Below are 18426 nucleotides of genomic sequence, written 5' to 3' on the forward strand. Positions count from 1 at the left end.
TATTAACAAAGTATCCTTAACATTAGCGTGGGATTATACTGATAATGAAATCTTAATAAACCATATATATGATTAATTCCGCCAACCATGATGAGTGTGTTGCTTTGCCAAATGATGAATTATTGCTTCCAAAGTTCCCAAGTCCAAGGAGCAATTGTGAAGAAGCTCTCTAAGTGTTCAAAATTTAATAGTTAATTTTGCTTATAGATCTTGTACGTACAATATATGCCAAGACGAAATTAATTCATCATCAATTCATCTGTATCTCATATATATTCAGCAGAGCCCACAATTATCACTGTCCTATGGCCCTCTCGTGTCTGAAATAATCATACATATATATACAACCTAAATATTAATTCCTAAATAATTTAACCCTTTAAAAACAATACAAAAAAATGTTAAAAAATTTATCATAAAATAACATCCATTTGTTTAGATATGAGCGTATCTGTGATCTCTCTTCTTTTTATACTCAATAATTAGGGTTGATTGCTTGTTCTGAATCAAATCATAATAATTTACTTGCACACCAGAAGCTGTAATTGATTTGTATTGGAATAAGACTAATTAACAAGGTAAATATTGCAACAAGAAGCAAAATGCTTTTACATTTACTGAAACTACAGAACTCCCACAGGAAAATTACATAACCTTTTTTTTTTTTCTTTAAAAAAAGAGAACAAAATATATCTAGATTTCTCTGGTGCTTGTTATTTAATTCTTAATTTTATGATATTTGCTTCTGGGATGATTATTTAATTAACCATGACTAATTGTTGTTGAGCTTCAATCCTTATTTCTTCTTTCGTCTTTCTGATAAATTCTTCAAATTTCTTGTTTAATTCCTCTGTGCTCAACATCCCATTTTCTTCTTCTTCTTGGACAGGAAACTTGTCATCGAACTCTTTGACGACCTCTCTTTGATAATCATCATCTTCTTCGACGAAAACTTCACTATTTTCTTTTACTGTTGTAATCAAGACCCTACTTTCTCTACTTTCTTCTGGTTGATCATCGTCCACAATGAACTGCTGTGTTTCTAGATCTCCTACTTCTCCAGTGATATACTCGTCATTTTCTCTTCTTTCTTCACCAGCTACTTTTTCTTGGGCCATTTTATCTTCATTCTCTAGCAATGACTCCGTCGAGTATTGATCCAATACTAATGGCAGTGCATCATCTTCATAGTTATTGGCAGACTCATTAATGCTGCTACGATTCTTATACTCTGAGGAAGAACTAATCAAACCCGAAAATGCGGCGACAAAAACTAGAAGACCATTACAGAGGAGGAACATGCAATTCTTGTTTATGGTGTGGCTAAAGAGCTGGACAGGGACAGTGGAGAAGTAGAAGTTGAAGGAATGGAAAAAAGAAAGGCAAGAGGAGTTAGACAATAATAGCAAAGAAAGCACCGAAACTGAAAGCAACAATTGAATTATTTTGTTTAGAAACTGATATCTAATTAAGAACTGACTTAAAGTTTGGAGGTTTTGCCGATCTATTTGTTCCATGTTCTCAAAATTTTCTTTTGGAATTGTTTGAATGGAAGGAAGCTACAGTGGAGTGTGCACTTGGTAGGGTTGTTGGCAGTGTCAGAAACCCATGAAGTCCATGTCTTATATAGAAGTTTCCCGACTCAAGACCAATTCTAGGCGGTTTTAATATTTAATTCTGGCGAACCCCATTTGCTGGTTTATTTTATTTCATATATTTGTGGGACCCCAATCATTATGTGGGGGATTGGGTCCGTCTACATAAAAAGACGAGAGTGGCATGGTTAATTTTAGAACTTGAGCTTCCAGAAGATGGTGTCAGTGGGCGGGAAACGAGGAGTGGCTGCAAGCCTGCGAGGCCCGCAACACCTCTCTCTGATGAGAAATTTTAGAACACAATTTTTGTATACAGCGATTTTATTGCAATAGCTATGATAAATTTCATATAAATTTTATCTTTATTAATGATGAAAATCTACAATAATTTTTTCCTATCTGATCCTTTCGAGTTTTCATATAGTCATCCTTCCTTGGACTATCCTCCAGCCTCATCGTTCATAGCCTGCTGTAATTTTTTTTTTTTTACTTGTTTAATAAAATTTGATAAGCTGACACGGTCAAAATAGAGCAATTAGGGATAGAAAAAGAAAAAAAGAAAAAAAAAAAAAAACACTCAATGGGAAATGAGCAAGAATGGTCACAACTTACATTAGTGGCTAGCGCATATCTTGGCCTGACATCCTTATCGCTTGGACGTTGGACCCTTGCTCTTGGATCAAGCTTGTTGCACACTTTGGTTGCTAGGTTTGGTAGATCTATGGCAAGCAAATGCCTTGAAATGTGACCCGATTTGTCCTTCGGCTCGTTCGCTTTAATTATGGTCCTATTGCACTAGTTAGAAATCAAACAAAGAGCTCTTATGCGCTTCAGAAAAAGGCTCTTCGGTTCGTAAAGCAATGGCTTCTACACTCCCTTGGAAATTTGAGGCGACAACGTGATATTATTATGTACTCAATATCGGAGCCTGTTGCTGTTGGGTTTCAGAATCTATCACGCTACGGTACTTAAAACAATTCTCCGGGAGCATGAGCGTTCCCCAATGATTACGTTGCTAATTGCTCAATTCCTCCAAATCAGCAAACTTTAGTATGAAATTGAATTTCAATTACAATGAGATTTTTTTTTTCTCATCAATCAATGACCTTGTTTGGTTCGCAAATTGCAGGTTAAGCATAGTATAGAGGGTCCCATGCATGAAACTTTGTGACAAATAAAGGTTGCCCATATGAAGGGTATCCTGGTTTCCTTGGGTGTTTTGAACATTCTAGGTGGCAATCCATGAGGCGAATAGATATCTTCTAGTTTACCAATTTGAGGACTAGATTGGTCTCTGTATTATTGGGAGTTAGATGGGGCCTAAAATAATTGAAGAACGGTTTATATCTCAAAGTTAATTGCCACATATCAGCATTCACTTAATAATAATAGTAATAATAAACAACCCTCTGGAGTGGACTATATTACAGATTAAGGGGTGAATATATCATATTATCTGCCCATAAGATTGAATAAAAGCTCATTTTTTTCCTTTAATTTTTTTTTAATTATGTTCAATTTTGTCATTTTTTAATTTTTATTCAATTTATCTAAATTTTTTATTTAAACTTAAATTGGCCTCTTCTTTATAAAAATAAAGCATAAATTAAATTTTAAACATTCTTTAATATTATTTAATAAAAAAATATGGGTTAATTAGTTCCATATGGAGAGAGGCTAATTTCAGTTTAAATTTAAAAATTTAAATTAATTAAGTAAAATATTTGAAAATAGAAAAAATTGAATATGAAAAAAAAAATTTAGGGGCAAAAATGAACTTTCTTCCCCACAAGATTACAAAGAGCTTAATTAAGAGCTATTTTAGTTTTTCTAGGGATAATATTTTTTATGCTCAAATAAAAAAAAATTATATTTTTGAAATATGATTCCGTGCATAAATTATATATATATATATATAATATATATATGTAATAATGAATTAATTACTAGCGGGCCAGGAACCAGTACTGGCTAGGGCTGAGCATTCGGTTCGAACCGAACCGAACCGAACCGAACCAAAAAAACCGAATAAACCGAATTACATAATATTATGAACCGAACCGAACCGAAATATATAATAAACCGAACTGAACCAAATCGAAAAATTTCGGTTCGGTTCGGTTCAATCGGTTTGGGCTCTAAATGGGCTTATGTTTTGGGCCCGATTTCACCTTACTTTAACTTAATTTTTGCTTTTTTGATTTGATTTTTACCCCTTACTTGAACCTGATTTTTGCTTTTTTGATTTGATTTTTACCCTACTTAGACCTAATTTCACATTAATCAATAAAATTAAACATATAGTACTCAAAATCTCTATAAAAATAAAATAATTAAAAAAAAAATTCATCATAAAGCAAATGGATAAGTCCTTGACAATCTAAATACATAAAATGAAAGCCATCCAAACCAATAAAATAAAAGTTCTTATACAGTCCACATTAAACAAACTCCATAAAATACATCAAACATGAAAGCAAATAAGCAAGTGTCCAACATAAAAAATCATTCAATTACAAATTAAAATATTACAATAGTTCCATCACTTTGTCTCCAACTAGCAAGCCTGAATGCTTCAAATACCAATTGATGGATATGCAAACATGAAAAGGATTAGAATTGGTAAAAAAAATTTAAAAAAATAAACAAAATAAACAATTATAGCCATATTTACCTGTAATATCAAGTATCCCGGTTCACAGTGTTATCATTGATGCTATTTATTTCACAAAGTGAAAATGCTGAAAAATAAATAAAAAATAATTTAGCAAATAAATTAGAAACAAATAAAAGTAAATTAATCGAAACACATACCCTCTTCAAGCCTTTCAAGGTCAGGAATTTGCTCTTCAATGGATTTGCAATGGGACTTCCGCAACCAATCTTGTGCACATATTAATGCTTCAACAATTTTAGGAGTTAAAGAACTTCTAAAAGGATCAAGTACTCTACCTCCAGTACTAAAGGTCGATTAAAGCAATCAGAGATATAGGCATTGCTAATATATCTCTTACCATGATTGAAAGGATGGGAAACCTACCAGAATTAAGTTGCCACCACTTTAATATATCAAATTCTTCTTTTTCATCCACCACTTTAATGCCCTCATTCAAATAGCAATCTAAGTCAGACTTGCTATTAGCTTCTCCAGTCTCTATTTTATGTTTCAAGAATTGATCCCCCAAATTCAACCGTGATTTCTTTTTTGCTCCTTCACTTTCATTATTTTCACTTGTATTCCCAGCTACATTGCTACCACGTTCATGTTCAGCTTGATATGTTTTCTTGTATTCATCAAACAACTCATATACAGTCAATTTAATTTTCTTTGCCAATTCCATACCTTTTTCTTTCCCATACACAGTTGAAAGAGCAAATTCCATAAATTCCAACTTATATCGAGGATCAACCACCACTGCAATATAAACTATTTTATTCATCTTATCAGGATCCCCCCAATATTTATCAAATTTTACCTTCATCCTTTCACCCATACATGCCAATTCTACGTCATTACTCCCTTGCCACTCTCGCAATAAACAATCAATCGATCTCATTAAAAAATATCTTCGAAGTTACATATCGAGATCCTGATATTCTCAAGGTAAGATCATAAAAGTGGCCCAAAAAATCTACAAGTCTCCTAACATTTTCCCAATCCAAACTATCTGGCAAACCATCACTTGACTGAAGATCAAATTTAAAGCATGGATCTATAGTAGCATATCTATCAAATGCATTTTCAAACTTTTGTGCAACATTTAACATCAAATAAGTAGAATTCCACCTAGTGCACACGTCTAAGCATAAAGAACTTTTACTTTCAATCCCCTCCATCTCACAACATGATTTAAACTTTTGCAACCTAGCAGGAGATTGCCTAATATATATCATCGCTTCCCTAACCCTTTTCACTGAAACATTAGTTTCCTTCAATCCATCAACAACAACCAAGTTAATTATGTGTGCAATGCATCTCATGTGAAGGTACTTGCAATTTAAAATGCTAAACCCCCAACCAACTATTTTCTTTTTCAAATAGGCAATAGCAACATCATTTGAACTTGCATTATCAACAGTTACTGTAAACACTCTCTTAATTCCCCAATTTAGCAAACAACTCTCAACTGCCATGCCAATATCATCACCCTTGTGACTAGTAATTGGACAAAAATTAAGAATTTTTTTATGCAATGTCCAATTATCATCAACATAATGTACAGTGATACACATATAATTGATTCTTTGCAATGAAGTCCATGTATCTGTGGTAATGCAAACCCTTTGATTAGAATTTTGAAAGTAATTCTTCAATTTTTTTCTCTCTTCCATGTACAAGTCATAACAATCCCTTGAAACTGTCCAACGGGATGGAATTCGAAACTTAGGTTGCGTAACTTCCATAAATTCCTTAAACCCTTCCCCTTCCACAAACATAAATGGGAGCTCATCAACAATTATCATTTTAGCTAGGTTCCGCCTTGACCTCTCTTGATTAAAATTCCAAGTATTTAGTGTACCACAATGACTTCCCCCTCCCTCTTGTATACTAGAAGATGGTTGTAAATACAATTGTGATTGCCTAGTAGTCATAACATGTGGGTTCTTTATGCATGCAAACATGTGATTTCTAAGTGGAGTTCCATTTTTTTGGGTCACGAAAAATTCTTTATAGCGATAATTGCACTTGCCTTTTTGTGTGCCACTACCATCAACAAACTTTGAAAAGTGATCCCAAACAGCTGATCTTGGCTTCATGCCCTTCCTCTTCATTTTAGAAGTTGCTTCATCAACTTCGGTTTGACTTGAAGCAACTGGAGGTGGATGAGAAGGTTCCACAAGAAGATCATTTGTTGTTTCTTGTTGTGCCATCTTTGAAATTTAAAAATTAACCTGCATATGAAATCAAAATATATAATTACATATAATATACAATTACATGTCATTTAATATGTTTTATGAAGGATTGAAACTTAAACATAATACATCTACTTATATATATATTAGCTCATTAATCTAATCAAAGACAAATAATTAATTGAATTTCAGCATTCCTACTCCTTAGATTAAACATAGAAGTGGCATGAGTTTTGCAACCACAAGGGTATAGGTTCAATTCTTAAGAGCAGCAACCACTTCATGCAAAAATGCTGAAGTAGGATCATAATTCAATATTGGAATTTTATATGACTTATTTCTGTTTAACCACTTCTATATGAACGTGCTTTTGGTTTACATGCTGCTCTATCTAAATGTTGTTTGTACTATCAGTCATTTTAAATCAGTTATGCATTGCCTTCTGATCTTGTAGGTCTTAGGGGCATCGTGGTATTTGTTGTCAATTGAGCGTCATGCAACATGCTGGAAATCTGTTTGCACACATGAATTTAGTCCTGTAAAGTGCAAACTTCCTTTGTTGCATTGTAGTAGTTTGACCAAAGATGAATGCAAACTGTGGCAAAAAAGACTCGTGTCTTTAGTCTGCTGCGATCCGTAAAGCGATCTTTTTCGGATTTCAGCTAAAGACTGAGTCTTGTTTTGCAAGCTATCTTATTTTTATTATGGGATATTTGCAAATGCTGTGACACAGAATGTTGTCTCCTCTGAATTTCTAGAGAAGTATTTCTATTGTCTCTGGTGGGGCTTACAGAACCTACGGTACAAATTCATGAAAATGTGCCTCAATGTTTATTTATTTTCCAATGATAATAAACGACACAATATTGTTATGTTTAACTGAATGCTTGGAAATTATCTGAAGCGTTTGCTTCCTTAGTGCTAATGCTATACGTATAATATGAATATTTTCACATTCATCATTCTGCCCTTAAATTTCACAAGTGATATTCCAAATAAAGCAAGAATTTTCCATGTCTTTCACACACAGAGGGATGGAAGGAAGATATATAATCATAGAGAAATTTTAGTATAAATCAAGCATTTAATTAAACATGCAGTAGATATAAATTTATAATATCATGTATCAAACATTCAAACTACTCAATTGTATTTCAGATTGAAAGTAAGAAAAGAACTAAGGAGAGTTGAACCTACCGTGGACTGGAGAATGAGAGCGAGAGACCAAGCACTCCAAGACAGTGACGACGGCCTCAAGTTGCAAGAAGAATGAGTCGAGAGAGAAGAGAGAAGAGGAATGAGCAGAGTGAGAAGTGTGAAGACTGACGAGACGACAGACGAGTCGCGCGGCGAGTGAGAATCGAATGACTGGCTGCTATGTTCTCCAGAATCGCGCGGCGAGCAAGTTTGGAGGACTGACGAGACGACAGACGAGTCGCGCGGCGAGTGAGAATCGAATGACTGGCTGGGCTGCTATGTTCTCCAGAATCGCGCGGCGACGGCTAGCAAGTTTGGAGGAAGGGACTGAAGAAGTTAACGACACCTAACCCTAAATCTCAAGGCCAAAACGATGTGTTTTAATAAATTTCGGTTCGGTTCGGTTCAACCAAACTTTTTGGTCAGTGAAACCGAACCGAACCGAGATAACCGAAATTTTTTAAAAATAAAACCGAACCGAATTGAACCACTCCTAAAACCGAACCGAAATATCGAAATAGGGCGGTTCGGTTCGGTTAATTCGGTTTAAACCGAATAGTGCTCAGCCCTAGTACTGGCCTCATCCAAATATCAAGTTACGCATTTACAGTTTTGGCAATTAATTAAATTGATCTGCTGTGTCCAAACGTTAGGACTCCTTGAGTCCATGATAAAAAGCGCTAATTAATAGTTCCATCCAGTCCTCCATATAATCATCATTCTCAATAACTAAATTAGTTTTATTAATGATAACTTAGAAGAAGACCCAAACCCTTATTATCAAGACTGAATATTACAATTTACAACACATAAAATGGATTAACACTTCGCTTCAAGTTTACAGCTGAACGCATACATCAAATTTCTAGCATGCAAGGTTCAGAATGCATCTTCTTCTTTCCTTCATCAAGTCTTCTTCTGGTAGTCTGGAGAGACAGCACTACTTTGTTTCAAAGTTGGTCAGGCCACAGGAATGCCCCCATCGCAAACGCCCTTTTCTCGTCAAGACAACCCTTAAAACCAAGTCCATATTCATTGAGAAGCATGTCAAGTTTCCATTCCTCCATCTTCTCATAGTCTGCTTTTGTGTACCTTGGGTAGTGAAGAGGCATCTGGAACCCATTTGGGCTTTCTTCTTTTCTCATTCTAATCCCGGTAACAGCACCTTCTTTTCCATTCAAGCTTCCGACACATTCTTGCACCTGCTGCAGGCCTTGATTTTTTGGACATGCTAGCACATCGCTTCTCTGCATAGCAACAGTGTCCACGTGACCAAAAACTTGAGTAAATGCAGAGTTTAGAAACCATTTCAAAGCCATCTTATTCTGCTCAAAGAAGAGCTCAAACTACTAAGCTAGAGAGCAGACTGCACCTGCATCATATATATATTGTACAAAAATAATTATAATAATTGAAAGTATATCGCTGTTACTGGGGTTGTATAAATGCTGATTGTCTCTAGACATTGTTGTAGAGTCGCTTTTGATCATTCAATTCTCACCAGCTTGTTGAAGTTGGCATGGAGAGATATCAGCCACTGGTTGGATTTTCAAAGTTGTTCAAGTGGCTGCCAATAATAAAGCTTGATAGTGTTATTAAGTTTAGACTTTGTGCTTATCTTGGAATTATATGTCGTGCTACTCATAATGTGATAAGGCCAAAACATTTTACGGATAATTACAAAAAATATGTGAAGTATGTGGTGCAGTGGTGAGCATAGTTTAGTGATAGATATGTATAAATGTGGGAAATCCAGGTTCAATTCTACATTCCTTATCTACGTAATCATTTATATAATATATAAATATGTGAAAGAAGGAAAATATTAACTTTGTCTAAATTGCTCTTCGTTATTTATGATATTTATAATTATATTTTTTTATTATTTAATTTAATTTTATAATTTATATAAATTTAAAATTTTTAGGATTTAAAATTTAGTTATTTATATAATTTTAGAGTTTATATACATTTAAAATTCTTAATCCTACTAATCTTTAAATTCTACTAAATTGAATTTTTATTACTTTTATAATTTATATTATTTACAAAAATAAGAAGATATTAAATCATTTTTTTAATAAATCATAATATATTTCTATCTCTCAACTCAACTCAACTCAATTAAGCTTTTATCATAAAAATTTGGGGTCGGCTATATGGATTAGCTTTCTCCACTCTAAATGATGTTGAATTAAATCCTCAGAAATGTATAATATATTTCTATCTCTATCTTATAATTATTTATATAAAAAATATTTTAATACAATTATATTTAAATTTACATAAATAAATAAAAAAATAAATTAATTTTTGCCAACCAAACATATAAATTTTTTATTAATATTTTTAAAATTTTGTTTTAATTGAATTTCTTATACGTTCATTTTAAAAATATTTCATATAAAATAAATTTATATTTTTTTAATTATAAATATTTTTTTAAATTTCTTAAATATTGCATTAATATAAGTTAGTTTTAAATAAATTTGAATTTATAAATCTTATGTAAATACTACTATATTTATTAATAAGCTTCATATATATATATATATATATATATATATATATATATATATATATATATATATATATATATATATTTAACATAGGAAAAATATTATAAAAAAATTCATATTCATTAACCTATAATAAATATGTAATTAGTATGTAATATATAATAAAATTATATGAATATAAAATTTTTAAATAATATATAATTACATATAAAGTACATAAAATGAATTATATATATGAGAAAAAAATTAAAGAGATAAATATATTACTTAAAAGATTAATAATTAACATATAATTAATCGAATGATTAAAATTTATAATACTGATTTTTTTTATTTTAAAATGGTATATTATTAAAAGTTTAAGAAATGTGTAAACATATAAAAAAATAATATTTTTAATCTTTTAATACTATAATCTTATTTTAGCATGTAAAATAGTGAACACATATAAAAAAAATTAGAAATCATACTCTGAATATAAAATTTTTATTTTAATTAAATAAATTTATATTTAAGTATAAACTTAAATTAATATTTTTGATTTAAAAATAATCTAATTCTTATATGAATATAAGCATTATATATATTATTTAGAATTTTTATTTATTTAGATTTAATAATTTTTTTTATTGAAATATGACGTTTAGCTTTTAAAAAATAATTATAAAAAATTAATTTAAAAATGCGTTATAAGTTAGTTTGATAAAATATTTTATTATAAATTAAATAATTATTTATATGCTTTTAAATATAATTATTTCAATTAAAAATAATAATATACTAACGTCAGTATTTTTTATTTTATTAGCAATAAAAATTATAGTTATTAATTTATTATTTATAAATAATTTATTAGTATTAATATATTTATCAATTTTATTTTTAAAAATTTGTTTATATCATAAAAAAATATAAAAATATGTAAAATATTATATATTAAATAAAAATTAATAATGTTGATATTTATGAATATGAGTGTATATAAATAATTTTATCAAATAAAATTTAAAAATTAAATAAAAAATAACTAAAAAAATAATATTATATAAAATTATACTTAATTAAATTTATTTTACTATTATATGTAAAAACTTTTAAATGGTGTTAGAAACAGTTTAGATTTTTTATGCTAATTATATATATTTTATAAAAATTATATAATGTTAAAAGATAATTAATTTTGATAAACTCATGTATTTCATTATTGAAAAAATTTAACACGAAAGTATATGAACCAACAAAATAACAAACAGTAATTTATATATTTATAAAACACTTACAATTATAAAAATATATTATAATAATAAATTTACATAATAAATTTCATCAAAATAATTTTTTATTTTCATTAATACACTTTCATTTTCATTAACTTAATATAAAAATATATATAAGAAAAAACTTAATATAAAAATAATATATACTATAAAAAATAAAAAAAATTATTATATTATCATAATAATAATTATAATACATATAACGAATATAAAAAATATATATAATATATATTTTAAAAATAACCAGTAATAAAAAAAAAAAGCATGTGATCGGATTCAATTTAGGTTTTTGTTTTGGTCATTCAAAATTACTGCTAGCCTGAATTGGATCATAGTGATTGAAATAGACAAGCGGGCTTCCAGGCCTTGCTTGATTTGCTCGGAGATCGACTCAGTCTTCTGTTACTCTCCAAGGCCCAAAACTTCAAAACAAGTCCAACTCAAGCCCCAAAACTTAATTTGCTCGATTTTTTAATTATAAAATTTTAAATTTATTTGAAAAATCAATTAATTTTAATTCTAATGTCTTATTAATTTCACATTTATTTATAAGTTTATAAATTTCACAGAATTTGGTTCTCAACATAATTAATTTCCTGAAATTAATATTTTTAAATAATAAATAATTCTTTTACATATAAAATATGATAAATATGAATTTATAAATAAAATTTATATCTTGCAAGCTTCTAGATAAGCAGCAAAAACGCTAACCAAACTGGGGAATTTCTAATCCTCACCAGTTTTATCGATAAACCGACTTCCAAACCTCTTTAAACTTAAACTCTGAGTCGACCAAATATTCTCTCAATTCTCTTCTCTCTCTCTCTCTCTCTCTCTCTCTCTCTCCATCTATCTCGTAAAACCCTATTTAACCCCCTGAATCCCAATACCCCGAAAAGCCCTAACAATGGCTTCACTTTTACTTCGATCTCGCGTTTTATCATTGCTATCGAGAATTAAGAAACCTAATTGTCGATTTTTTAGTTCTAAGGCCGACAAAGAATCGATCATCTCTTCTCAGTCTATCATCGCTGAACAAGCAGCTGAGGTGACAGCTGCTGCTGCGGAGCCGCCGGCTGAGGCTGTTGCTGCGGGTTCGCAGAGGAAAGGCTGGAGCTTTTTTAAGTTTGGGCTCATTGCCACTCTTACTGGAGCTACTGGTTTTGCTGGCTACGCAACTTACGGTTGGTTTTAGTCTTTTTTGCTTTTCGTTTCGAAATTTATTCTGAGGCTTTTGGCAGCAGAGTTTAGTTTAGAGAAAGAAAAGTTGGTTGGAGCAAGATGAATCAGGATGGCTATAATTGGTGTGGATTTTTTTTTAGAATCTGTATTTTTACATATTTTTGTTGAATTGAAGTTAGATGAAGTGTAATTTGGTGTAATTGGATACATTGTGAAATCAAATACATTTGATGCTATTTGAGTATCTAAGCTTTTCGTGGCTATAGTTAATTTGGTTTGTTGGCTATTGTAATCATAACCAATATTATATTTCACGCGTTTGCAGCATATACATTGGATGAAATAGAGGATAAGACAAAGGCATTGCGACAATCAGTCAACTACAAGGTGGGTGAAGATGCATCCTCCATGGAGGTAAGTCTAACCTAGAGCTTTGCCTTAATATTACACTGCCTTTACCTCTTCCTGAGTCCTTTTTTCCTTTCTCAAGATGATTGGTTTGGTAAGAATTATTCATGGGGGGACTTTCTAAGAGTTGTATGTTTTAAAAGCTATACATAGCTTTGATACGCCATAGGAAGAAATTAGTGACAAGTAGAAGGCGTGTGTGAATATTTGTTTTGAGGCAAATGTTTGTTTAAAACTTTGAATGACTATTATGACTGTAATTGAGGAGAATTTCACGGCCACATCATTTTAACTCTGCCTTTCTTTATACAGGAATTCTGTTTAATGGTTGCTGAACTGCCATTATTAATAATACTTGGAGAAATGCCCTAAAAAATTTTAACATTCTTTGATCATTCTCTTGTTGCAGAAATACCAGGGTTTGCTCTATTCTGCTGCAATGACAGGTGAGATACCCTAGTGTTTTCTGTCTGCAACCCTTCTCATGATATGGGTTTTTGCTCCTTGTTTCACGCATATCCATCTTGTGGTTTAAATTTCAGCAGTTATCTTAGGATTTTCTTTTCTTCTTAAAACACACCAAATAATGGAAGAAAGCATTCAGCATTTCTGGAATATAGAATGCTGCATGGTCAGGATCAGCTCTGGATGGAATGTCACTTTGGTGATTAAGTCCAAAACTTCAATGTGATTATGCCAGCTTATGATGCGTAAAAAGTTGGGACTCACTGTCTTTATTTATTTATTTATTGTTTTAAGAATTTTATAGTTATAAGTAAGCCACAAGTCTGTTGGGACAGCAACTAAGCGAAGATTTTTCCCAAGTATCAACTACTAAGCTATTATATTTATAGTATTTAGTGGAGGATTTTCTCCGCATTTATGATAGTTTGTAGATTATCTATTTAATGGTTGTCCACAATTAAGTTAGGACGGCAATCAGGTGCAGATTTTTCCTGAATCGCTTTCCCCTGAACTATTAAATTATAATACCAACTAGGGAAGTGAGGTTGTACCCGTGACGAAATGCCCTCCAAGTTGTTGAATAGCAGTTTAATAATGCTTGTGTACTCTACTCTTACTGCAACATGCTAGAGACTTTTTTCTTTGCATCTATTTTTACTTTGCCATTAACAATGTTGTTTGCCTGCATATGATATTTCAGTTCCTGCTAAAGCAGTTGAACTTTACTTGGATACAAGGAGGGCCATTGAAGAACAAGTTAAAGTGAGTCTGTTAATGCCATGCACCACCATCTTATAGTTTACTCCATTTTTCTAATATTTTATTGTTGTTGACCCTTTTTTGGCTTTACATAGGGTTTTACTGAACCAACCTCAGATAAACTTCTACCTGATTTGCATCCCTCTGAGCAACATGTTTTTACTTTGGTTTTGGATCTTAATGAGACAATCATTTATAGTGATTGGAAGGTAAGGCTTCAAGGCTTCTAGTGGAAATGATATTGTCAAACATCTACTAAATTTTTTCATCATAGAATTTAAATTTTATTAGATAGGTTTGCTTGATCTTATAAAGTCGTTTGGCTCTCATATATTATTTCATAGCTTTAGAAAAACAAATTCTCTTTACCCCTGTGGTCTCTGTTTATGTCTTCATAGAAGATTTAGCACTTACAGGCAGTTTTACATGTTTATGAAGGATTTGTATCAGATGTGATTTTAAGAATGACTTCTTTATTTTGTTTTGTAAAGCGTGATAGAGGTTGGCGAACTTTCAAAAGACCTGGGGTTGATGACTTCTTGCAACACCTTGCAAGGTTATATGAAATCGTTGTGTATTCTGATCAGCTGAGTATGGTAAGTTGAATTCGTATTAGGTCGCCTCTCTCTATCATGTATTATCCATACATTTTGTATCCCTCAAATTTACTGTCATTATGAGTTATCTTTTTTGGCTTGTGCAGTATGTAGATCCTGTTGTTGAAAGGTTGGACACCAGCCACTGCATACGATATAGGCTATCAAGGGGTGCTACGAAGTATCAGGATGGAAAGCATTATAGAGTATGGTTTATTGCTTTCTTCATGCCATTTCACCATAAAATATTTTCTCTTTAAACTGCTTATAGATGTTATATTTGAAATGAATCTCACATTCTGGATAGATGATTATATGTTTGGAATTGTTAGCTTTTGTTAGCTTTTACCAATTTCTGGTTTTACTGACTTGAGATTGCTAAACTTTTGCTCCCTCTATTAGTTATCCAGTTAAGGGTTTTTGAAAGTGAATTCCTTGCATGTGTCCTAGTGTTAGGAATTGGAAATTGTACCTTGTGTTAGGAATTGGAAATTGTTCATATGATTCTCTAGCCACAAATGTTGAGCGGTTCCATGTGTGCTTATGATATTGCATATAAGGCTTTGGCTTTAATGTGTTGTATTGCAGTGCATGACTTCTCTAGGTTATGTTAAATTATGGAGAATTACTTGACGCTCATATTAGTTAGAAGGAAATTCACTGGGGGAGCTTCATCGTGAGGTTAGAATGCAAATCCTATTTGCAGGAGGTTAATAGGAGGTTGTTGATGGTTGTTTTTACTATTGGGATAGTTATGTAAAACTTATTCGTATTAAGAATCCTGGGTTTATAAGGATTAGATAAATATAAATAGGGCTGTAATATTCTCATTCTCTATAAGGAAAAAGCAGGCTATTTTCCATGGATGTAGGCACGCTTGCCGAACCATGTAAGCTTCTTTTGTTCAATTTTCTCTCTCTCTCTTTCTCTCTCTCCCCCCTAATCTGCATGCATGTGTGTGCAAGGGTATTTCTGCTAACATTACTTAGCTACCAAACCAAATCAATTAGCTCAATTCTGTTATAGTTCATGAACCTTGTCTACGATATTATGAAACATCGACTTTTCTGGTGGGGAGCATCTAGACATTGCATAGGGTCTGTTTGCATTATTGTTGTAGTTGTTATATGTTAATTATATGGTATTAAAAATTAGTTTAAAGTTAAATTTGACATGTTCTTGTCATAAAAATAGCTAAACAGCTTTTCTCAATATCATATCAAATGGTGATTTTCTGAAAAACACTCTCTTGGCCTCCCAACCTCATCCCAAAACAGGGCCTTTGAACGAGAATGCCCTGCACATTTATGTTGGAGTTTCTTGGTCTGCAATATTCTGCTTGGAGAATCAGAAGATGAACAAGAAGTTTCATTTGTTTTTCACATGTATGTCATGTGTGTATACGTGGTTTCATTTCAAAACCGAAGCGAAAATAAGATATAGCATTTCTACGTTGACCAAAATAATCAACTCCTGGGCTATTTTGTTTCTTTTTTTATTTGTCTTTTCCCCCCTTTTTGTTTCACAGTTTGCAATATACATATGATTCTCCAAGATTTGTGTGCAGCCCATAAATTTTCTTGACCAATGAGAATCACATATTTCTCGTTGCTACTAAGACAACTTGGATGTTGCTTGGGATTGAAGTAGTTTCCATCATTGGTGCTGGGGGTGCTCAGAATTGCACATTAACCCACTGCACTTATAAGCCATAATCTAGGGACCTTTTTTTTTTTTGAGGTTTAGTTCATTGGTGAGGCTTTTTCATCCCATAGATCCCACTATACCCTGCCACTAACTCAACTTGGGTGGAATTTGAATTTGAGACCTAACTCATATTCCAAAGATGTCCAAACGGACTTTTTTTTTTTTCTTTTTCTTTTTTAATAGCATCAGGAGTCTTTCAAACTATTCTGCATTAGGGCAATACTGTGATAAACTTTGATAATGATTACCCTTGCTTAGGATGACTATCGAACAGGGATTTTATTTTAGCTGGTTATTCTTGGCATTTATAAGGCTGCATAGCGCATAATGAGGTGGATGATAATCAAATGCTTAATTTTAAATGAAGGCATAAGCAATTCAATAAACTAAGTGATTGCTAATGCTTGGTCTAGTTGCAATTTTAGATGCATATGAGCTGCTTTTCAAGTTTCAACATATTTCCATTATATTTTGTAGCTGGTTGCTGCTGCTTGTTAATATGTGTTGTTGCTGTTGATAAGATACAGTTCCTTCTGAAGCTTTCTGCTGTTTCGATTTTATTATTTATTCAATTTTTTGTTGGTGTTTGTAGGGCTGTTACTATTGTGACATCGATAATTGTAAATAATTTAATTATTGTTTGCAGGATCTCTCGAAACTTAATAGAGATCCAGGTAAGATTATATATGTGAGCGCTCATGCTTTTGAAAATAGCCTTCAGCCAGAAAATTGTGTCCCTATCAAGCCTTTTCAGATTGATGAGAAAGGCGAGGGATCTGTGGATACAACACTTTTGGATCTCATTCCATTTCTTGAATGTAAGTATGTTGTTTTTATTGGGCACATCAAATTAGGGCTCTTTTTGTTGTCCCGTGGAAGTTAAATGTCTGTGATCCTTGTTGTTTTTAATCTGAGGCGCAAATGAACTTCTCTGAATAGCTGCATGCCTGCATCTGAAAAATAATATGGAAACTCTTAACATAAATTTTGAGAATGTTTTAGATGAAACATCAACCAAGAAGGGCCAAAAAAAAAAAAAAAGAGGAAAAAACTTGCCCCCTAGGCTTGCATGATATGTAATACCTTTCTGGTTTGTGTGCAGATGTTGCTCGTGCAAGTCCAGCAGATATCAGAAAAGTGCTAGCATCTTATGAAAGAGAGGATATTGCAAAAGAGTTTAAGGAACGGTCTAAGCAAACACAGAGGTAAATTATATTGTTGCTTGCCTATCATTTAGGCTTGGTGAAGTTTATCAAAATTTATATGGCTGCTTGAAGCCAATAATGATGCAGCCATATATATGCAAAGTAAACGAACAAAATGACATTAACTGAATGGCATATTAATATTACTGAATGATGATCCAGGCGAATGCAAGAACAGAGGCAGCAAGGTTTTTTCCGGCGACTGTAAGGATCAGGCTAATGTAGAATATGGTCAACGAATCTTTAGGAGATGAATGTGAAGATATTGCTGTTGAAGCAATGAAGTTCATTTTGTTCTTGCCAAGAAGCAATTTCTGGTTAAAGATTGATTATAAATTGATGAAATCCCTTTCTCTTCATCATTTAAATGCCTGACATGAGATTTGTCATTTTTGTCTCGGCTGGTAGCACCATAATTATCACTCAATTATCTTGAACATCGAGTATTTTGTTTAATCTTTTTTTCTTGTTTCTATTTTCTATAGCAAAAGTTTAATTAATATATATGTCCAATTTTCTAGTATTGAAACAAATGTAGTTCCCTTGCCAATCTGTGCTATCAAGGTTCAGGTAAATGTGTTTTGCTCGCATTGACTTTACATGTTATGATTTTTGAACTCTAATAATTTCCTTCCATCATTTGAATATTTTGTCAA

At 32.0% G+C, this 18426-nt stretch overlaps 3 protein-coding genes across 3 annotated transcripts; 1 reads left to right on the forward strand and 2 right to left on the reverse strand.

Annotated features, from left to right (window-relative positions):
* Nucleotides 1-758: 758 nt before the first annotated feature.
* On the reverse strand, nucleotides 759-2051 carry LOC110632753 (uncharacterized). The gene is made up of 2 exons (XM_021781076.2): nucleotides 1979-2051; nucleotides 759-1423 (listed from the first exon to the last, which is right to left on the reverse strand). The coding sequence occupies exons 1-2, from the start codon at nucleotides 2049-2051 to the stop codon at nucleotides 759-761; spliced, it is 738 nt and encodes a 245-aa protein (XP_021636768.2).
* Nucleotides 2052-8368: 6317 nt separating this feature from the next.
* Nucleotides 8369-9074, reverse strand: LOC110632763 (uncharacterized). The gene has a single exon (XM_021781088.2). The coding sequence runs from the start codon at nucleotides 8966-8968 to the stop codon at nucleotides 8600-8602; it is 369 nt and encodes a 122-aa protein (XP_021636780.2). The 5' UTR covers nucleotides 8969-9074; the 3' UTR covers nucleotides 8369-8599.
* A 3193-nt stretch (nucleotides 9075-12267) lies between these two features.
* LOC110632784 (mitochondrial import inner membrane translocase subunit TIM50) lies at nucleotides 12268-18303 on the forward strand. Its single transcript, XM_021781113.2, has 10 exons — nucleotides 12268-12632; nucleotides 12956-13044; nucleotides 13448-13484; nucleotides 14204-14265; nucleotides 14358-14471; nucleotides 14754-14858; nucleotides 14966-15064; nucleotides 17212-17383; nucleotides 17668-17770; nucleotides 17933-18303. The coding sequence occupies exons 1-10, from the start codon at nucleotides 12356-12358 to the stop codon at nucleotides 17976-17978; spliced, it is 1104 nt and encodes a 367-aa protein (XP_021636805.2). The 5' UTR covers nucleotides 12268-12355; the 3' UTR covers nucleotides 17979-18303.
* Nucleotides 18304-18426: the final 123 nt, after the last annotated feature.

This window comes from Hevea brasiliensis, chromosome 4 (genome assembly GCF_030052815.1).
Source record: "Hevea brasiliensis isolate MT/VB/25A 57/8 chromosome 4, ASM3005281v1, whole genome shotgun sequence".
NCBI classification, from domain to species: Eukaryota; Viridiplantae; Streptophyta; class Magnoliopsida; order Malpighiales; family Euphorbiaceae; genus Hevea; species Hevea brasiliensis.

Excerpts from the sequence above, each read along its gene's own strand:
- LOC110632763 (XM_021781088.2), bottom strand. The coding sequence starts at position 8,968 with ATGGCTTTGAAATGGTTTCTAAACTCTGCATTTACTCAAGTTTTTGGT.
- LOC110632753 (XM_021781076.2), bottom strand. The coding sequence starts at position 2,051 with ATGAGGCTGGAGGATAGTCCAAGGAAGGATGACTATATGAAAACTCGA. Across the intron at positions 1,424-1,978 it reads TCAGATAGGAAAAAATTATT|TTTCGGTGCTTTCTTTGCTA; the intron begins GTAGATTTTCAT and ends TGTTGCTTTCAG.
- LOC110632784 (XM_021781113.2), top strand. The coding sequence starts at position 12,356 with ATGGCTTCACTTTTACTTCGATCTCGCGTTTTATCATTGCTATCGAGA. Across the intron at positions 14,266-14,357 it reads CCATTGAAGAACAAGTTAAA|GGTTTTACTGAACCAACCTC; the intron begins GTGAGTCTGTTA and ends GGCTTTACATAG. Across the intron at positions 17,771-17,932 it reads CGGTCTAAGCAAACACAGAG|GCGAATGCAAGAACAGAGGC; the intron begins GTAAATTATATT and ends ATGATGATCCAG.